Below are 23342 nucleotides of genomic sequence, written 5' to 3' on the forward strand. Positions count from 1 at the left end.
GAAGCACTCAATTCCCCTTTCTGTGTCACTAATGAATATATTAAGTAGCACTAATCCCAGCAAGGACTTCTAAATGACACCACATGTCACTGATGTCCATCAGGACTCTGAGTCATTGATCACTACCCTCTGGATGTGACCATCCAACCACTTTCTTATCCATCTAACAGTCCACTCCATCAATTCCATCCCTCTCCAGTTTAGAGAAAAGAATATTTCTCTAAATATTCTTTTCTCTAAATGGAGGGACCATGTCAAAGGCCTTACAGAATTTCAGACAAATGGCACCTGCAACTCTTCCCTTGTCCACTGACATAGTCAATTTATCATAGAAGACCACTAAGTTGGTCAGGCAGGACTTGCCCTTGGTGAAGCTTTGCTGACTGACTCAAGCTCACAATCCCTGTTTTAGACAGTGCCACTGGGGCACTGTCCATTAGGCCATTCATCCATTAGGCCACTAGGGCTGCTAAATCAAGATGAAAAAAAAAGCAAATCATGTCTTTGAACAACAAGAAGTCTCTGGATAACATATCCTGACTTTTGTGGGACAGGGGATGGGAGGGCAGGGCTTTGTTCCTCCTTGTCTCTTCAGGAAGGGCAGCCCAGTGAGATAGAAGGAATCCACCTGGTTTCTGGAGAACACCAGTATTGGGACTTTCACAGGACAAAGAAATGGAACAACAGGAATCTCATTAAATTTAACAATGATAAACGCAAACTCTTGCACAGGTGAAGGAACAAACTCTTTGAATGACAGAGAGGAGGAGGCAGTTCAGCTGATAGGGACCAGAGCGTGCTGGCAGGTGCCAAGCTGGGCATAAACCAGCAGAGTATCCTAACAGCAAAGGTGGTCTCGCTTTCCTGAGCTAGCAGAAGCACAGTGACGAGGTGGAGGAGAGTGATTCTCCTCCTTTCCTTATTATTTGTGTGACTGCATCTTTTGGATCCTTGAGACAAAAAAGAGAATCAGTAATCTGGAGAGGGCTCAGCAGGGGCCCACCAGGCCATCTGGGGGCTGGAGCACTTGCCCTGGAGGAGAGGCTGAACTAAGAGCAGACCCCCAGCACCTACAGGGAAATTTTGAAGCAGACTGAGTGAGGTATTTTGTATTGTGAGAAGACTACATCTAAGCAGAGACAAACTTTCCCCCATGAGGACAGTCAGGTACTGCAACAGGAAGCCCAGAAAGGTTGTGCTATCTGTCCTCAGGGTTTTCGAAGACTTTAACAGATTAAAGCCATGCACAACATGTCCTGACCTCAGCTGCTATCCCTGCTGTGCACAGGAAGATGGACAAGGATCTCCTGAGGTTCCTTGCTTGCTCCTTCTTGAACTACCTCTAGTCAATCTACAGAAGACATAGACCCACAGGTGTGAGAACTGAATGTTACTGGAAGATGAAGTGCTGAAAGGAAACAATAGATGCACACTATTACAGAGAAAAATATTTAACACAACACAAAAGCATTCCTTTAGTACTTTTAGGTCAAGTGGTTTAGCTTTCAATGTAGAAAAAACTGCACCAAACAACAAATCTTATAATCCCAGTACACAAAGCTACTCCCTACTGTTTACTGTCCCTCGATTCTCAATTTCCCATTCTATAGCTTTCAATTTCTAACACTCCAATGTGGGAAAAAAGAGGCACTTAAGAGAACTTAAAAAACAACAAAACACACAACAGTTTTATGGTTGGTATTCTTGTGTAACTTCCTGCTCAAAAGAAGGGTACTGCCAGGATAAAAAAATACCCCTGCAGAACATACTATTAACTTAAACAACTGCATCCTTCTCAAAATAATGCACCTTAAGGGAGCCATTTTTTTTGTCTGTGAGCTTATCTCTTAGCAACAGAACATTAAAGGGGTAAATTATTTCAGTCAATTAACACAATATAGCAATTTAGCATACAGTATTCATGGAAACTTTCAATGTTTTTGATAATTGCTCTTGAACAAGAGAAACACTGAACAGAATGTATCTCCACCTGCATATACAAATTTAATTTGCCATTAATGAGAATTTATAAATTAATTAGCACGTGTGGCCTTATTAACTACAATTTTCCATCTGCAATGTCAAGCGTTCCTACTATTCATTCCTAAATATGACTAAAATTAAACCAAGATTATTCACGGTAGATTAATATCTCTCAAAAAATGTAAAACAAACTCATATACTATTTGATCAGAATGGTATTGCCATTTGCATTTAGAAAAAATAATTTAAAAATAAGTGTTCAAAGCACCTCCTGAGTTGGGGAATTAAAGTTTTTTATAAATTAGAATGGCTTAAAAGAGGAGATTATAAAGTGGTAAAACAATCCTGTCATAAATTCTTTCCAAGATACTAATTAAGGTTTTATGGGCATATTAATTTATTCTCACATATGTGCCAATTTGAGTTTTAGCACTAAATTGTAAGACATTATTTGTGACATTCTGGGGTCATTCTAATTAAGATTGTATCCACAGCTTCACAAGAAGACACAGTGCATTAGCTTACGTGAGCAAGGGATATGTCTTTAAAAAAGTACTTTAGGAAGGTCAGCAATATACATCTGTATTTTTTGGATGGGAAAAAAACAGCAGTCAGCAAAAATAAAACCACTTGAAACTTTGTTTTTTTTTTTTAACCAGAAATAATTGGAACTAAAACACAGTTCTTTATTAATATTATTTGGCTTTATACTTAAACACAAGCTGCATACACTCAAATCCACTATTTTAAGAAAAATCCCATGAAATATTTAAAACTGAACCCTTCCTGCTATTAATCATGACTAAATTCACTTCTATGGAATTCTGAAGTATACATAACCTAATTATCCATACTAGTTTTTAGAGGACTGAGAATACATCTGAAAAATGTTGTTGGGAAGCAGGGAAATATTTTCCTAGTGTATTGAGAGTTATTGTTTCCTATAATCTCTTCTATCATGAGACGTGTCTGCATAAGAACCCTGTTGTTTGAATTTTTAAGGGCTTTGTGTGAAATAACAAGAAAAAAATGGCATGCACTCCTTTAAGTTCCATATTACTTCTGCTGCAGCTTTCAACAGCAGGTTTTCAAATAATTTAATGTCAGCACAAAGCACCCAAAAATTGTTCTCTTTTTAATTTTTAAGCTTATAGTAATGCATAACTACAATAGCTAAACGATGAACCCACAGAAACTCCTTATACTAAGACATCTGTGAAACAGCAAGACAAAAATCTTAGACGTCAACCCAGATTCTAGAAGTTGCCATTTCATATGAGAAATGTTGATCTGTTTGTTGATATTTTCTTGCTCAAACAAAGAAGAAAGCTTAATGCAAAGTTTGTCTGCTGTACCTTCATATCCTTATAGAGAAACAAGTTTCCTTCCCGCAACACAAAGTAACGGTCTTGGAATTTGTTTCCAGACAGTAGTTTTGATGGCTCTTCCTTGTACTTCAGATTGCCTGCTTTCACAGTACCTTTCTCATTTTTCTCTACCAAGAAAAAAAAAAAGCATTTTGTTAGAGGATTTTACAACAGTAGAAGCTTCTAGTTTTTAAGTATTACTGCATATCAAAAAACTAAAATTACATTGGTAAAATTGATTTAGTATTATGCTATACATATACATAAATAATTGTATTAATTATATTATATTAATACACACACATACATATACAATAAATATTACATTTCAATACATATTGCACATTAATGTATTCTACATTCATAAATTGTACATTCATCCTTAAATATTCACATCATTATTATTTTAATTACTGGTGGGAAAAAAGTCTTCTCTGTTTCACTTGTATGATAACATGCAAAGAATCTACCAACAAACTCTAATTCAAAGAATATTTTCAGCATATAACGTGTACTTAATACCAAGAGTATGGCATGGATACTTTTAATCTCTGTGCTTGAGAGGCAAAACATTTCCATAAAAATTAGATTTAGGTATTTTCAGGTTTCCTGTTCTGCTCAATATCCATACATTTTTCCATTTTGTCAGCTTTTCCCAGTAAGTACCCTTCCCCAGCAAAAACTTCTGAACAATAATTACAGTCATTGCCATGCTGCTATGACTCATGCACATGAAGTGAAACTCAAACTAAAATGGCACTTTAATAGTTAAAGTGAGGAAAAACAAAGGAAAATACAGTAATTCCTACTGTCTTAATAACAGAACACAGAATTCAGCAGAATTCTGAAGTATGCTTTTCTCCCTGAGGTAAACAGTGCTGGAGGCAGACTGCAGACATGAGAAGAGAGCAGGTGGGCAGATGCAGCCTTCTCCTCCATCCCACTCAACACCTTTTCACCTTGAAGAGGGAGCCAGATTAGCAGGGCTAATAATTACCCCCAAACACTAAAAGCATACCACTTATGCCATATTTTGGCTTTCACCACCTATTATCTTTAGCTAAGTGTAGGTACCTCCTGTACCTACCTTAGGAAATACTGAACCAACTTGTTTAGGAGTCACAGAATAATACCACTAGCTTTTGTGCTACATTATTTTCAGGATAAGAAATAAAACTGTGATGTAAAAGGGGTGTAATGTGTATTGAAAAGCTCATTCTTACCTCAGTACTCAATTGGCTTTTTTCATTAAAATACCACTTAGACTTTGAGCATCTGATATCAAAACTCTATTATTAAGAAGCAGTACATGGTAAAACATCAAAAAATAAGAATCTAAACCTAGAATCAATACACTCCAACAATTAAAATCAGAAATTACTTAGAAGTCCTCAGTTATAAGTGCAAATATATGTGCACAGTTAAAAAAACCTGATTCTCTTTTTGCCAATAAGAATATTTATTTCACATTCAGAATAGAATATGAATCCTTATCCACACAATCATAACCACTTTTTTCTATTTTTTAATTGTTTTTTTTTAAACTATACAAAATGAGAGTAGCAGAGTACTTAGTGAGAGTAGCAGGATACTTCCACATCTTTACCAAGCTGGAAGACTTTACATTTCTGCACACAGCTTGCAACATGACAAAAACTCATTCTAAACTTCACAGCATTCCTATGGCAGCAAATCTGTCAAACACTTGATACTTACAAAGATATTAGAATAGCCTGAAGGAGGAAGAAAATAATTCTCTAAACTGATGATATTCGATATACTTTAGAAGCCAGCATTTCATTAAATAAAACTAAGACAATAGGGATGTGTCCTAATCAGAATGTATTTTTCAGACACAAACTTTACAAAATATGCTAAACTTGACAGAACTTTGCAGCCAGGAAGTAGGTACACTTAATCCATGGAGGATCGATCCACCTATGGTTTAGAAGCTTGCATTTCAAAGAATATCTCTGAATAATAGCCCCTGTTCTCAGAAATCAATACTTACCACTCCCATTATACAACACTGTACTGAGAAAATTTCAAGGACCTATATACACAGAATTGATAGTAAATTTAACAAATAAAAAATATCTGGTTTTCTAACAAATAAAACTTTAATATGAGAAATTTTTACATAAGGAGAAGGGGTCTTGAAATAGAATTAAGCTGTCCTTGAGTATCTATTATACCAAAATACAGTGCACATCTTGCCCTACTGAGTAGCACTTGAAAGAGTGCTCCTACAGCAAGCATGAAAAGCTATGGAATTAATCGTCAGGAACTAGCAACTAAAAACTGCAATAAAATCGAAAACTCACCACAAATTTGCTGAAACATATCAATACAAATAAACTAACTATTTTTTCCCTGAAAAGGAAAATTGGTTTCTATACAAGAGAAAACAAACACCTAGACCTCAGTGTAAGGTTTGGATTATAGAATCACAGAATAGCCTGAGTTGGGAGGGACCCACCAGGATCACAGAATCCAGCTCATGGGTGAATGCCCTACCCAGGGATCCAACCCACAACCTTGGTATTATTAGCACCCTGCTCTGAACAACTGAGCTCATCTCAGTTGCAGAACATGAGAAAATAGTTTTAAATGGACAAGATGAGAATAAGTATCAAAATCAGGAATGAACTTTTCCCATGCTCTATAAGGAGCATGGGAAAAGTTGTACTGACAGAGAAGACTGTGATGAGCTGCCAAAATGAAAGGAGGCTGAAAGAGCTGCTTCTTATGCTCACTATTGAACCAACATTATTTCAAACAACATTATAGACTCAGGAAGAAAAGGGAGAAAACTGCTGAGAATGAAAATCTCTCAAGTAATATTAACAGGAAAAAAATAGTCCAGAATATAATAATTAGTCTTTAAGATTATTGCGTAAATCAGGAAAGCAAGGAATATTCATGGAATTAAATTATAAGCAATAAATTATCAAAGTCCTATTAATTTTACTGCCAAGTAGGAGGACATCCCTCCACTCAGTTGCCCATTCGTATGGGCTGAATCCACTCTTAAAAACATACTTCAAATCATAGTGGTTGGACATCTGGCCCCAGCCCTATTATTCAGTGACAAGGAGTTATCCACATATAGAGTGTAAGAGACAGAAAAGATTGAGGTCTCCCCTTCTTCCTTCGAGCCAGCAGTTATTTCCAGCACACTTGAGATGGAGAGCCCCACCATAACCTTAAGTACCTTGTACCCTAAACACTGGGAACATCTCTTCCCCAGTAACTTCATTGTGCATATTTTCTCATTCTGACACTATGTAGTGATGGATTCACAAGACTACTCGGCCACATGGAGTTTGCAGACATCAACACTGTAAGCCTGCAATATGGCAGAAATTTTCCTTTTCAAGCCACTGAGAAAACCAACATAATTCATTTGGTAAAGTTTTAATTATTTTAAAACAAACATTAAAAAAATCACTAAATATAAACAGTCAAAAGACAGTGTGTCTACAGTAACATCAAACTGAATGGAATTGATGCAAACCATTACTGTAATAAGCTGGGGGAACAAATGGATGCAAAATCTAGGAGATACGAAGGAGTGCAAATAGCAGCAGATCTCTCCTTTATTACATTTTATAAACTGACACCAGCCTAATCTTTATGTGTTTCTTAGAGCAGTGATTCACACAACCCTTATGACCCATTCCCTCTCCTGATTTCAACACATATCTAGTGACATGATGGGAGTTCATATATCAAGCTTTTAATGAAGTAGGCCATTTCTCTCCATTCATGATCTGCTATCACACATTTATTGACAGTGAAACCCAACCATAAAAGTCATGAACAGCACACTTGTTCAGGTTCGTTCACATTTGTGAAATATACTTTTACAGGAATAAAGCATGGAGGAAGAAGCCATTATTTTCAGAAGAATATGCACATTAGCATAAATTTTACTTCTTGAAATAAAGACGAGATATATAGAATGGAAAGATTAACATTTCCATATATGAGAAAGAGAGGAAAAGATAGATATATTTGAATGAGTCGTTAGATAAAATAAGACAAAGATTAAACCAGCCATCATGTGTTACCATCACACATTATACAGTCATAGCACACAGGATTTCAACTGCTTGAAAACAGGATATAATTTTCGAACTCCCAAACTTCCACTTCTCACAAAGCAGATAATACATACTACACAGGGGACTTAAAGCCAGGTGTTATATGGAAAAAAAATAGACTGGGGCAATGTTTAAACTGTATATTTTCACTATATACTTCATCTGTATTTTAAGTGTTAGGTCCCTTCTAAAGGCCACATACCCTCCAAATTATTCAGTTGCTTGAGTATGTCATTCAAATGAGTACGTCACCTGGGATGGGGCAACCCTGGATGTACAGACAGACTGGGGAATGAGATGTTGGAAAGCAGTGCCATGGAAAGGGACCTCGGGGTCCTGGTCAACAGAAAGCTGAATGTGAGTCAGCAGCCAGGTGTGCCAACCCTGTCCTGGCTGGGGTGCATCAGGCACAGCAGCACCAGCTGGGCAAGGGAGGGGATTGTCCTGCTCTGCTCTGCACTGGGGCGGCCTCACCTCAAGTGCTGGGGGCAGTTTTGGGCACCACAATATAAGAAGGCTATAAAGCTATTAGGGAGTGTCTAAAGGAGGGCAACAAAGATGGTGAAGGGCCTTGAGGGGAAGCCCTCAAGTATAAAGAGTGGCTGAGGTCACTTGGTCTGCTCAGCCTGGAGGAGACTGAGGGGAGGCCTCATTGCAGTCAAAAGCTTCTCTGTGAGGGGAAGCAGCGGGGCAGACACTGATCTCTTCTCTGTGGTGACCAGTGTCAGGATAACAGAATGATCTTAAGTTCCACAATGGAAGCTCGGGTTGGATATCAGGAAAGCTTCCCCCAGAGGGTGGCGGGGCAATGGAAAAGGCTCCGCAGGGAAGTGGTCACAGCACCAGACTGAGAGTTCAAGAAGTGTCTGAACAACACTCTCAGGCACAGGTGTTATTCATGGGGCTGTCCTGTGTAAGGCAAGGAGCCGGACTTTGATGATCCTTCTGGGCTTCTTCCAACTCAGAATATTCTGATTCCGTGAAATTAGCTTTGTAGTTTGGAGGCATCAAATTAGCTAATAGAAATTTCTATTAGCATACCATAGTTATATAAATATATTCCCACAGTATGACCTAGATAAGAGCAGTTTCAAGCTTCACAGCAGAAGCTCACAAAGTGTGAACTGAGTGCAGAATTTCTGTACACTTTTATATTTCAATGGGAGAGCTTATAGTTTGTAGAAACAAACATCCATATTCTCTGTGTTTCCATAGGGAGTCACCACAACCCTCTGTAAATCTGCAATTTTAATGAAGTAGCAGTAATTCAGTTGTACTGGGACACTTTGCTCCAATGAAAACAATTGCCATCCTCATATTTCCATGTAAAATAACTAAATTTTAAAAAAATTACATACCACTGTAGAGATTCACCATGTCTGTTGTTAGAAATCTCTTTATTATTAGATATGCAGCGCCAGGCTCTGGTAGTGAACTCCAGTGAAGAACTTGTTCTAGTACATTCTCTGTATAATGCAGAGGACGTTCTGAAAAATGCCAAAGAAACAAAACACAAAAAACTAGAATTAAAATAAAAGAGAAAACCCAACAATATTGGAGGCCCTCACAAGTTACATTTGTCTGTAAACAACAAGGTCTCACTGACTTTGAACTATAGAAGAAAAATACTGCTTTCAAAAATAAGACAATTAGGCACTTTACTGACAATACCTTTGCTGGCAGTGTTTGCACAGGTAATGAATATAAAACTAAACAAACAGTAGCCAAATGTTCAGTGACTCTTTTGTAATGTTTATTTTTTAATGTAAAGACACTAAAGCACTGCTTTCAAACTAAATACAAAAGTTAAGACCAATTACAGGACATGCCTAAATATGATCAAACAGAACTGAGACCTCCAGCTATACTGTGCCTTACTGGCCTATGCTCAGTATGAAAATGAAACATCATAACTACCGATTCTCTGCATTCAAAGAACCAAAGAATTTGGAGTGATCACAGTGAAAAAAAAATGCCTCCAATTGGTATGGATTATACTGTCTGTTATTGATCAAAGCAGACTGAAACAGATTCCTGGTTTCATTAGATTCTTTTTACTAGAGGAGAAAAGCATGTGGTCTTACTAGATCTCCCTGTTGCAGTGGCTAGGGAATATCCAAACTTGCACCTGTGTATTTCAATCTTGTACAAAAAGTACTGCAAGATTAAACTACCACTGAAGGCATGACTAGACTGTATGTGTGCACTGCAAAACTTCAGATGCTCAAACACACATTTTTGATAGGCATCATCCATCCTAGAAGAGAAACTCTGAGACCTACACAGAATTGAAAAACTGCAGTGATAAGAAAGCCCAGCCAGCACTCCATACAAACCCCAGTTCACCTACCAAATGAAGGCAGAAAAGATCTTGCAAATGGTCCCTAAATCTGCATTACCAGATCCAGCAGAAATCTGAGTGTCACATGAACAGCACAGCCTGATGCAACACTGATGTGAGTGGGAGAAGACACACTCACATCCCTGAAGGCTTTCACCTGCTCAGCAGCAAGCACCTGCTGTAATTCATGAACCCACAAAAGCCTTAACAATGGCTTTGTGGGTTCAAATGTCATTTTATCTCCAAAGAGAGATTTTTCCAATAGATCTGTGTTCCCATTTGCATACCAATTTATCTGGGTCAGGTCTTGAGAAGAGATGGGTATGGCTCCTGAAAAGTCACACCCCTATGACACTGTCATGTTGGGTCACACAGTCTAGCCATGTCCCTTGAGTACTGAAGGGCAAAGTATGCAGCCATAATCTCATTTCTCATTCCTGCTACGGTAGATGAATATGAAATGTCAACAGCTGCTTGGGGACTCTCCAGCACTACAGTCTAGCAGAAGGCATTTTCTAGAACACCTGAACACTAGAGCCTCAGAAAGCAGAAGCCACAAATAACACACTTTCACGGCAGAAAAAAACACTGCTGTTTCGGGATGCAAAATCACCTACGCTACCTGTAAAGCTGTGACACCACCCATACAAATATTTCATTATTCAGATATGACACCAAAGCAGCCTAACAAGAACACCATTTGGTAGATAGCAGCTCAACCCCTATTTCATTATCACTACTTCTTCTGGCCCTTTTGTTTTAAATGGTAAAACTTCTGAATTTTTGGGAAACTTTGGACTCTAACGTGATAAAGATTAAACACTTGATGCCTTTGTACAAGAGAGAAAATCCATTTTAAGAAGAACTTTAAAATCAGAGGCAAGAGACTGGCAAATCACCACATCTTCCCAGAACACCAGCACTCTCACAGTAAACACCTACTGTTTTATTTATAGTTACATTTAAGACCATCTGTCATCATGGATTACATGGTACATAAATCATCATGCTGAAAACCATTAACTATTTTACTGGTAACACACCTCATTTACAAACTATCCATCAATCACTTATTATTAAAAAAAATTATATACACCCTATTTTGTCAAAGCATATGGTATTAAATATTTTGCATTAGGCTTGATAAAATCTTCAATTATTGCAACTTTTCTATATGCAAATAATTTAGATGATTTTTAATACTGCAATTCTAGTATTTTGAACAGCAAGCAGTCAACACATACATTTGATTACCCTTTCTTTCACTTAGGTCATCATATGCTAGTAAATGTTCTAAACCAGTCATTTTCACTTTAAACAACATTAACTATTATTAGAAACTGACTTTCTATAAAATATTATTCTAATTTTCTTGCTTTCTCAGGGGTTGTTTTCCTGACAGTATATATTAAAAAAATAAAATAAAAACTTAAAAAGTAAAAAAAATTCAGGGTTCAGTGTAGCAAGCAGAATACCACCATGCACTGGACAGGTAGCAGACCGCACCAGGAAAAAATGCAGATGCAGAAAATTAACTTTTATCAGCAAGACACCAAGATTACTGATGTACATTTGAAAGATTTATGCAAACTTTTTTCTTTCATTATGTGTCACCATCTGAACTAATTTGTAAATGCCTCATGGTGTTTGTCAAATGACACTAGTAGAATCAACCTGCAGGAGCAAAGACTCAAGTAGTCTTTTAGTTCTTCAGTGTCACATTCGGACCAAATATTTTCTAGAAGTAATTTTCTCTGTGCTCTCCCCCTCTGCAAACCTGTTAGGTTCAGCCATAGGATCAAAGGAGTCTACCTGAGTGTCTCTTTACTACAAAATTATTTTTATTTTGAAACAGTAATTCACTATTTTGATGCACTGATTCTTCCAGAAAGGGATCCATGAAGAAAACATTTCATCAACACAGTCTCTACTGACAGGAGTCACGTGATGAATTAGGACTTAATTTAGTTTGCTTTTTGGTTGGTTGTTTTGGATTTAAAACACTGGTGTGCCATTTCACTTTGTGTTGGAAACTCTTCTTTCAGTAGGATACACTCTAATGTCCTGCCCATATTTACTGTGTTATGTAGGGCCCTATGTCTCACTCTCAGCTTAGTTTTGTTTTTCTTCTATAGTCATTAGTTCAGACAACATTTCCATACCCCACTGAAACATTAGTTGTTGCACCTAAATGCATGAAGAAGCTGTTGTGGGGTCTATCTGTTTATTTACTTTAATGTTCTCTTGGCCATATCTAGTTTGGTTTGCATGTTCCTGTGTCGATATATCAAGTTTAAGAAAATAAAATTCAAATGTTTTTCTGTTATTCCATCTAAAGGAATATGATTTGTACTGCACTTGCAGGAATTATCAGGACTCTTCTAAAGATAAGAGATGCTAGCATTCTTTGTCAGTTGTCACCCACATCTATGAATCTGGAAACAAACTCTGTATTACATCTCTGTACAGCATCACCAGCAGACTGTAAGATGTGAAGAAGGCTCAGGATAACTGATTTTCAGTTGAAAGGGAGAATAAACTTCCATCCTAGTTTTTATACTGCCAGGGTCAAGACTGAGGACATAAGTAGTATTAGTAAAACTGAAAGAATTATTGTAAGCACATCTGAAAATCAAATACAACAAAACAAACAAAAAATATTAGAACAATATTTAGTAATCTTATTTTGTCCACTTTCTTATTTTTTTTCTTGACTTGAAAACAGGTATCTTCACTATAGAAATAAACAAGTTCACAGTCCTCCTCTGCAACATGGAAATAGCTAAGACCAGAAACTTACTAGGAAATGCAAATAGATGTTGCATATTTCTGTCTCCATGTAGTCTTAAAAAATTCCATAAGATTACCTCAGGGAATATTCATCAAAATGTGTTTAAATTACCAAAATTCCTACTACTTTACATTATTTTAGTTATCTCTATCAAGAAAATTCTCCAGCGTTTTAAACACGCTCCAGCCTCTTTATCATTCATGAATATTGTGGCCATGTGACATTTGCTTTTGTTGGCAACAGAACCATATTTCAAACAAATTATTCAAGATTCTGCTACATACACCATAATGCCGCTTGCCAAAAACACACTTTAAAGTGTGTAAAGAGTTACATACTTTATGCCTCCTTTATTCACCTATGTACATTAAACATTTGAATTAGCAAAATAGAAAAGATCCTTTCCCCTAAGTATGACATGTATTTTCTCACTTAATTTTTTGGAAAGCATTATTGCTTATAAAATCAAGTGCTGACATTCTTAAGAAAATAGGGTTTTCCAATATGACTTACTGGTAAGACCTACTTTTCTGTAGCTGATGATTAATGAACTGCAAAGCACTGTAATATGAAGAACACCTTCTCAGCCCTTAACTTATAAGTAGTTTAAAACAATTCATCACATCATTTCTGGCAAAGTGAAGAAAGAAGTCATGCAGATGCCACAACAACCAAATGTAAAACATTGGCATGAAGGCTATTTTTCATTTGTTTTCATAAAGTCTTTAACTAAACTTTTGATGATATTAAGTATTGAAAAACTAAAATAACAAAAGCTGATTGACACACATACATTTAAGAGTCACTAACCTAATTCTCCATTTTCAAGTACTTCAAAAGCAGCCCAGATATCATCTTTGCTGGGAATAATGTTTTTGATTCCTAAAACATCATTAGTTAATTCCTCTGCTTCCATCAAAGGTGATACCTGTAATACAAAGTGAGTCAGTTTACAATACATTTCAATTACTGATTTCTGATACATTTTTTCAAAGTCTTCCTCCCTGCAATTTCCCTAAGGGAAAACAAAAAAGGGGGAAAAAAATTGAGCTGGAAACCCACAAAATACCCATCAGATTCCAGCAGGCTTTCCTTATTCTTTTCCATGAGATAGAAGTTATATTTTTAAGATGACTATTAACTTGGTAGCTTTAAATTCATTTTCTCTATCCCAGAAAAAACTGGAAAAAAAAAAAAAAGCTTTCATATATTTTCCTGGGTGTGGGAAGATACATATTAGGGAAGAACCATTTTTTTTATCTTAGCAATGCGTATTCCTATTTTTATTCCTATTTTAAAAAGCATTTTTTATCTGTATATGTCCATCTATGTATATCACATACCCCATATATGTACAAACAAAAGTGCCATATGCTGAGCAGAACAAAAAGGAAACAAAACCAGAGAGGTGTAATAAAAATAACAGAACACCACTACATGGAGAGGCAGGTGTTTAAATACACTATTATATAGAAAGCTCAAAAATCTCTATTATAGCTAGTAACAAGCTTTAGTTTCTTAACACTCAAAGAAAGAAGAAAGCCACAGACAAAAAGAAAGGTGGAATGTCACTTTAATGCTAGTAACTTCTAAATAGAGCCAACATTCATTGTGTATTTGTTAATGCTCTCATGTGTTGCACATGTAGGAGCTGGGAGAATTTACACTGTTGCATACCACAGCAAAACTAAAGCAGGACACCTCTGCTTTAAAATTGTATCATTTTTCTCAAAATTTCTCTCAAAAATGCAAAAATGCATAATAATCAGTCTTTACATAATTAAGGCAACACACCAAATTCTTAAAATGTTTAAAAGAACAGTGATAAACATAAGTTCATACTTCCATTGTGTACTTATACAAAAACTTGTATTAAAATAAATGTGATATTCTTCAAGAAAAAGTGTGTCATAAAAATTACTGTATCATTTTTATACACTAACCCTGATTATAATACTGCAGTCTGGCTCCTTTCTTTCCACATAAACTTCAATAAGCAAATCTCCAGCCTGGGAAACCTAAAAAGAAAGAATTAAAAAATTTGATTGTTAAAAATAAACATTTTAAGCGAGGAGAATACAATTATTTAACTAGTGTAAGGAAAAAAATACCGATTCACAGATTCAGGAGAAAAATCCAAACCCTGAATAAATCCAACTGAATCATATCAAACAAAATTAACATTAATTTACAAATATGCATCCAAGTGCAGGAAAACTAAGGGCAACATGGCATAAGTGGAAATTTTAAATTTACATTTAAGACTACAAAGTCTAAGACATGAGTGTATCTCAGTATCTTAAACTGCCACACCCATAACTCTGATTTGGAGGTTAGTCAGGTTCACTTCAGAATCAAAACAGATTAACAGAATTTAAAACACTGAAAAAAGACTGTAACCCCAAAATTACTTAGTTAAAAGTGAGATGAAAAATTACAAAGACTATTTCAGCCATGCAGCCATATGTACATATCAAAAAAATAAAAATCCATTACTACAAATAGTGTATTTATGGTTCTTAATCACAATGAAAACTTGTCATTACCTAATTAAAGAAGAAATTAAAACAAATGCTCCTCATATCAACCACTGTTAAATATAGCTCTTCAAATTTGTTGGAAAAAAGGCTAGACTGTGCACACAATGCTAACGTGGAATAATCAGATAAAGCAAATTTATAACATATATAAATTTCATATGCTCAAGACTAACAAATGTTATTTAAGAATGTCTAACAACAAAAAGTTCAGAACGAAATTAGAAAGGCAGTAAATCCAACATTTTATGATCACGACAAAAAGAATGATTTATGAGAAGGGATATGTAGCATTTTCCATTGTAACTAGGTTTGCTCATCTATGGCAATAAAATTATTTTCATGGATGAGAAATTACTTTATTTTTCTAAAGTTAAAAATGTCTCACATTTTGCCTGCTCTAATTCCCTTTTAGTATAGTCATAAGCATCTTCAAAAGATTGCAATTCATCTCAGTCCAGCACCAAAAAATATTTCCTAAAAAATAAGTGATGATCAGAGCACAGGAAGAAAAATTAAGGCAGAAACAGGAACTACCACAAGGTGTACCATTCTATTAATAGGCAAATACAAAGAATTCATAATCAAACACTAAGACAACAATTTTTGTCTTCCTTTGTGAGAATGGTATTGATAGTGATGCTACTTATTTATATACTACTACAAACAAAGGAAAAGATAAAGAAAAATATATCGAAACATACATATATTGACACACAGATATATAAATATATATATATATAAACAGTTCAGCTTTGGGATACATTTTGACCAATTTACAGAAGCTAAGATTACATTTCTATAGAAAAAATAACTGGGAGTGCTGAATTTTAAAGAACATTCACATTCTGAAATCCAGCAACTTTTAAGTTAGTTTAGTCTTTGAGAATAGAAAACTAATGGAAACATTTGTGAGGAAAAGCATTACAAAGCTACTTTGAAGAAAGCTGCCTAATTATAGTGGCACAGACTCAAAAAGGCTCATTTAGTTATAAAATTTGCTTTTCAGATGATATTACAGAAAAAGGTTGGAAATAAGAATGAAGCTGACACATGATTTCCACTGGGCTCACATAAACAACCGTATGGAGAGAAAATGTGATGTAAATTACTGCAACAGCTGGCATAAGTATATGGTGGACAGAAAATGAAAAGCGACTAATGAAGTGCCACCTGGAACAGAACTTCAGTGACATTTCAGACACGTGAACTTTGAGGAATCCAGCAGAAATTCAGTTCCGTTGTTCTCTGAACACTCTGCATAACCAGAGATAATAGTACTGAGGCAGCCTGTATATTCCAAAGTATTAAGTATCTACATCACTGATTTTCCCACTTATATGCACACATTTTGATGCAATGATGTCAGACTCTCAGTCATTAAATGTAAAGAATTCTTATAATTCTTAATTGTAGCTGCTTGAGGCCTAAGTTTCCAATTACCCATGACACTTACATGATTACAGCGCTGTTGTTACATCACTCAATTGCACCACATCATTACTTTTAACCCTAACTGGAAGCCTGTGGCAAACTGCTGGGGAGAACTGATGGGGAGAGCAAGAAGGTGAGCTGAGCCTCTTTATCTCACACCTGGTTCAAGCGTGACTTTGCATCTGTGCAGTGCCTGGGGTGATGCTGTCTCAGTGATGAACAGAAGAGCAGCCACACCTATGTACAGAGATGTTAGGGCCTCACTCCCTTTTATCCATGCCTAACTTACCTGAGTGTCTTTCCATTTGGTAATAAAACTGTTTTCTATGTCCATTTGTTTGACTTGGTCTTCATTTATCTGTATAAATAAATAATTTTGGAGTGATTAATAACAGTTATGGCAACAATTGCCAATACCATCAATCATGTTCTCATAGAAGCAGGCATGCAAAATATTCTATCAGTCAGAAACAGCTCTTCATTGATGGAACTCATTATTATAAACTTCATGGAATACATATTGAAATAGAGAGGAATCAATGAAAAACTGCAGAACAATGTTATAGCGGCACAGTCAACTCCAAATCAAAATGGCTAATATGAATTGCTGCTAGTAGTAGCTTTTCTATCCAATTGGATTTAACATTATTTCTGGGTCTAAGGAACAAAACAAATTATAATCACAGCTCAGAGACTAAGAACACAAAATCCTTCTATGCTTCAGTTCTGATCAGGCCTATAAAATCTGAATAGAAGCAGTATTTTTAATAGTCATAATTTAAAAAAATCCTAAATTTAGTAAGCTTTTGCCAGCAAGGAGGATGAGCATCATTTTGGAAAACAGTAGCTCACAGCATCCCATAAATAGTCCTTCCTACACAGGTTAAACTAATTGGGAAATAAAATTTAAAGCAGGACAAGAAAAACATCCAGTGAATTAGAGTTCAAAAACCCTGTAAATTCTCAGATTGTTGAACTAGTAGGAAGACCATTTTAAAGCAGATTTTTATATTTTTGAATCTCTAACATCTGAGCAGTTAGGATGCATATAAAGATACGTACATGAAAAAGTTGCACATAATTTTTAATTAGATCTTCAATTACATTGACTTCTTCACTGGTTTGGCCTTTAGTTTGAAATAAGCATGAGGAAAACACCACGGCTAAATTCTGAGGGTTCATGTGGTTAATTTCAGAACACTTCTGCACTCTGTTGAAGGAAAAATAAACATATCTAGATAGTTTCATTGTTCCTTTGATTGTCTGAGGCTCCTTTACAGAATATGGAGAGCACTTAAAAAAAAGGTTACTACATTAAATACAATGAAAACATGTACTGTTATTTATTTAATATTTTTATACTCTTTATTTCTCATTACAGAAATGAAAACTTTCTAGCTGCATTTCAAGTGATATCAAAACTACTTAGAATAGAAAACAATAAAGCCAGAATAGAATACCTGAGTTAGAATACCTGATCATCTAGTCCAACTGCTGGATTGCTTAAGGGCTGACCAAAAGCTAAAGCATGTTGCTACGGGCACTGTCCAACTGCACTGACAGGCTTGGGTCAACCACCATCCCTCTAAAAAGCCTGTTACAATGTTTGACCACCCTTTTAGTAAGAAATCCTCCCTAACGACAAGTTGGTACCTCTCTGGATGCAGTTTTGAATCATTTCCATGATTCACCCTACCACCAGATACCAGGGAGAAGAGATCAGCACCTCCCTCTCCCCTTCCCCTCCTCAGGAAGCTGCACAGAGCAATGAGGCCACACCTCAGCTCCTTTTCTCTCAAGCAGAAAAGCCCAGAGTCCTCAGCCACTCCCCACAGGTGATTCCTCCCAGCCCTCTGACCAGCATTGCTGCCTTCCTTCCTCTGGACACATTCAAACGCCTTAACATCCCTTAACTGCAGACCCCAGAACTGCACACAGAGCTCCAGGCGAGGCCAAATCAACGCCAAACCAGTTTCACTGTATTATGTAATATAAGTATATCCTACAAACTTGAGATCAAAGATCAAAAAAAAAGTGGAAAGAAATTAGGTCCTTCTTAGTTCCTATCCCTATAGTAAAGTTTTCATATTACTCCTGCTGTTCACATAACATGTCTTTTTTTAGAGGCAAACACTTTAAACTAGCACAGAATTTTGGCCATTAAATGCATGAATTCATACTACTTTCAGAACAGATGCACCATCATATTAGTATCTCTAATTGGACATGCTTAGAAACTTCTTAAACACAATATGTAGCACAGTCTTTATCCAAATAATGGCACCAATCAATTTCATAATCACATAAATATTTTTAAATTACATTGGCAATGTACCTGGCTATGTACCATAATTTCTAAACACAATATTCTGTAAAGAGAAGTTTCTGCCTATTCTATACTCATTGCAATTCACCAAAAATATAATTTGACTTGTTCAATAGATGATATAACATAGACCAGTACTATCTAACCCTGACACCTCAGAATCATCCTGTCAAATAGTTTTTACAAATTTTCTGCCCCTTATTTGATCTAGGAATAAGTCATGACCTTTGGTGCTTAAACGAGTTTGTATTTTGGATATCCTCTACTGCTACCTCAGTTAAATGAAGCACTGATGAAAAACAGGAAGGGTAGGTAATTCTCAAAGTTATTATGTGCAAAACAGATTGTGGAGAAGGACATTTTCACTGAAAAAAATATTTTAATTTCAAGAACCATTTGCAACAATTCTCTGGAAGACTAGTAGACTGGAGTAAAATGAAATTGCATAAAGAAGCTACATCAAAAATTACCCTACTTGGACACATACACTGGCAGCCCTCTCTCCCTGTAAGGCTGCTCCAATCCATTGATTTTTATAGATACCTACAGCTAAAAATACAACCAAAGAAAAAACACATTATCAATTAAAGGAATTCAAATGCAATTAACTGCTGCAACTAGATAAGCTTTTGTGATTACTGGTGAATGAAACAAGCCACATTTCATATATTGTAGAGTTATACTGAGAACACATCACAATAATTTCTCTGCTACAATGCTTTATTTGCAATGACCTGTAAAGATGTTCAATTAAAGCAGCCAAAGTTGCTCTATTGATTGGCGGAAGACTCTGAATAAAAGCTCTGTACTTCCTCACACGCTCCTTTTCATTCTGCGTATCTGCCAGGAAATAATAATCATTGAGCATTAATAACAATGCACACTAAAAACCAACAGCAGTTCTCATTAACTATATCAGCAGCATCTAGTCTTTTAAAATTACTATTTACCAAATCAACCTCTTCTTCATAAAGGCAATGCTGAAAATATACTATTAAAAATGTCTACTATTGTACACCAGTTCAGGGAAATACCAACAAAGAGAGGCAGTTCTACATTCAAGCACCATTTGCCACTGTTTAAGATTAAGGCCAGAACAGCAATTGCATTTTCTCTCCAAGTATATTTAATCTGTAGGATGTACATGTGTGAGTGCAACTCCATATGCACAAGTGCAAATGTATTTATAAGAGTTCCTAGCAAAGAGAAAGGAAAAGACTTATTTGTATTTTAAATATTTACTGGAAAAGTGTCTGAGAGCACAAAGTAGTTTAAGGATCTAAGCATATATAAGACTGATTAGAGGAGAACAAGGGGAAAGGGCTGGTAAATAAGTTACATATAGCTGAACAATGGCAAGGCCAATGGCAGGAATTCCAGTTTTGGGAATGACAGTGTCTGAAACACAACTACAGTTTTCTACCTTAAATCTGCCTTCCTCTGCTGCCCCCTTATGCTCAGGGCATATACAAAGTTAATGTAGAGTGCATTTAATTAGTTAGCTTTTCCCTCTCAGTCCCTTGCTTCTCTCAAGTTTCTGAAAAGAAAGCACAGAAATCTTCTAACTGATTGATGGTGCTCTTCACTAACTACTGACTGTGTTTTGATTTCTTTGCTAATTGGCAGAAAAAGTAAATAACGAAACAACAGTTTAAAGGCCTTCTTCTCCATTTTCTTAAATATTTTAGTCTTCCAAGAAGTACCTTCTGTATCACTTAACAGGACAGGATTTTCTGTTGTAAAGTTGAAGTAGAATTTTAGCCATGTGTACAGATCAGGAAGGGGAATCACTGTAACACCATTAAAAAGAGCTGACAAATCTAAACTGCCTCAGAACTTCTGTTTTCTGATGAAATTAATCATGTGGTAAGTGAATAAACTCTTAATACTTTTTCCTCTAGTCTTTGAAATTGAGTTTAAAGGTCGAAAATGTCTAATATTGATAACATTTTAATTTCTTGAAAGTCTAGTGGCTCGTATTAAAGCAACATCCATATATTTGAACTTACATAAAATCAAAGAGGAATATGCTTTAATATCTCTTTATAAAGACAAAATGTGCCACACAGAAATATGCCTATGTGACTCCTATGCATTCAGATAGAAACTAACGTTCTGTCAGCATTTCCCATGCATCTCTTACTGCTGTGCCTGCAATTTTATAGCACAGTTTGGCAGGGAAAAAACTTGTTTCTTGCAGTTTGCAAATACTGCAATATAGAAACTAACATTTTAAAGGACATTCTAAAAATCATCTCTTATTAACATGTGTCTATTGCAGCCATGCCCCAAATATTTTTTTCCTCACTACCTTGTTTTGCCAGTTATGAAATAACATGGGTTGACACAGGGTAAGTAAATTAACAAGTCCCTCAAACTTGATACTGAAAATGTACATATAACCTTTATTGTATGGAATATTATTAAATACCTTACCTAATGCAGAGATCCAGAATGGATAAAGTTCTTTAGTCAGAAGTGCATCATCTATTTGAGAAAGAAAACTTTTCAGTACATCTGTCACATCTTCAAGTTGATGTTTTCCTGCTCTTAGTTTAACACTTCTTGCATCTTTTTTGAAGCTTTCCAGCAGTTCAGCCACATTGGACGAATCACCATTCTTAAGATAGATTTGTTTGCTACCTAAACCTAAGGCACAAAAATACAGGAGAGAAAAATAAATGAACGTAAAATTAAGTATTCTTTCAAAAATTCCAGACATGATTATGTAAAAATTATATGTGGATGCCAAACAATTATATGTGGTTGCATTTCCTAACAGTATCTTTCTGATCTTTCACTCATACTCCCTTTCTTAGTGAAAACACTGCCAAGTCTTCTTCTACCCAACTAGACCTCTTTGCAAGAATACTCATCATAATAGTAAGCAAGTCTGGGATCACTATTTCAAGAGTATTCTACAGGCATTTCAAATCCCCAAATCCCTTCAGGGCTTCCTAAAACAGCACTTTCAAAAGGCACAGTAAATAGAAGAATTTTTGATGATAGATATTATATTGCACATAAAACACAGCTGCTTTCATGAGAAAACTCCTTTTATTTTATTACTCTATGGATGAACTCATCTTAAGACTCAAAGTATTACTGCATTCATCCAACCTGAAATATTTTATTCTTAAAAGCCTCAAGTAGCAGAAAATACCCTTTTTTCTGATTTTTCTCATGTTTTTGAAGACATCAGTCAGCTACTATTCTTACATGTAAAAAACCCACCCACTAAAGTAAAATTAAAAAGAAAACATACAGCTTAAAATGAAGTCATGACTACCTTTAATCACTGCATATGTTACTGCAGTAAAAAATTTTCTTTTTCAAAACTTGAGTTCTGTTGCTAATAATTAAAAATAATTTAGCAAAAGCTTTTTTCCTTACTTTTAGGCACTAGGTGCAACCCCAATACAACTATTTACAATAGAGCAGTGTGCCCTATCCAAAGGTTATTTAGTTAAAATTCAATGACTCAAATAGAAATTAAGTGCTCTCATACTGACAGAGGTTACAGACAGATTTATACCTAAGACAGGGTTGATATGCATGTAGCAATCTCACCAGAAAACTCATGTATTTGCAGTAGTAAAGGGACACAAACAACATCTGCACATAACCTAACATCAGGGAAACTTATCCTGGCAAAATTTACTTAAATAAACGGTAACCTACTAATCCTCAGGTTATTTCACTGAAAAAACAGAACCCTAAGACTGAACTCAACTCCACAGTTAATGCCAGCTTCCAAGATGTGTTCAGATCACAGCTCTTCCAGGTTTGCAGAGTTTATTTTCTGGTCTGAGTTGTCTGCACTGGGGCAGTGGACCCAGAGGCTAAGTTTCATAAGGCAAACAATGCAATATTTAAAATAGAAAAGTGTCCATAAAGGGCATTTACCAAGCTCTATTTCCCCAAAATGGCCATTCTCAGCTGTGTGGTAGTATATTGCACCATCTCATTAAAGAATGTCAGGGCTAATGAGGGGCACTTTACTTTAAGTAATATATAAACTCATTCAATAGGACCTGATGCTGGGGGCGCTTCTGTATTATACAAATGATCTTAGCTTGAATAAAATCCACTCTACTTACCATACTGTGTAACAAACGCTATGCAGCTGTTCACTATAATAGGGACATCATTTTTGCTGAGCTGCTGATCTTGTAGTGCATTACCATCTGTACCTGCTGCTTTTTCAATTGCAGTATACCAGACCATGAAATCCTGCTTTGTATGGCCATGGATGTATAGTGTTCTGAAAATTATAAAAATATTTTGAGTTCAGGAAAGAAATGAAAAAATGATGTTATTGCACCATGGCAACAAAGCAGATGTTCAGAAAAGGAAAAAAAATAGATATACTTGGAGTAAGACATCAAGGCACCTTTCACCATATAAAGCTGTGATCATGGTCTATTGTTACAGCATCTTTTTTTTTCTTCCAAATT

The 23342-nt window shown here is 35.8% G+C and overlaps 1 protein-coding gene across 1 annotated transcript in view; it reads right to left on the reverse strand.

Moving 5' to 3' along the window:
- The window catches only part of ARAP2 (ArfGAP with RhoGAP domain, ankyrin repeat and PH domain 2), a 118088-nt gene that overhangs the window by 11164 nt on the left and 83582 nt on the right, over nucleotides 1-23342 (reverse strand). Inside the window, exons 22-30 of the mRNA XM_064712425.1 lie at nucleotides 22986-23149; nucleotides 21322-21534; nucleotides 19620-19725; nucleotides 17622-17769; nucleotides 16849-16917; nucleotides 14532-14606; nucleotides 13399-13516; nucleotides 8815-8943; nucleotides 3339-3478 (exon numbers count right to left, since the gene is read on the reverse strand). Of these exons, the coding sequence (XP_064568495.1) occupies nucleotides 3339-3478; nucleotides 8815-8943; nucleotides 13399-13516; nucleotides 14532-14606; nucleotides 16849-16917; nucleotides 17622-17769; nucleotides 19620-19725; nucleotides 21322-21534; nucleotides 22986-23149 (1162 nt within the window). The remainder of the gene's footprint in view (nucleotides 1-3338; nucleotides 3479-8814; nucleotides 8944-13398; nucleotides 13517-14531; nucleotides 14607-16848; nucleotides 16918-17621; nucleotides 17770-19619; nucleotides 19726-21321; nucleotides 21535-22985; nucleotides 23150-23342) is intronic.

Source organism: Zonotrichia leucophrys, chromosome 4, assembly GCF_028769735.1.
Source record: "Zonotrichia leucophrys gambelii isolate GWCS_2022_RI chromosome 4, RI_Zleu_2.0, whole genome shotgun sequence".
Lineage (NCBI taxonomy): Eukaryota > Metazoa > Chordata > Aves > Passeriformes > Passerellidae > Zonotrichia > Zonotrichia leucophrys.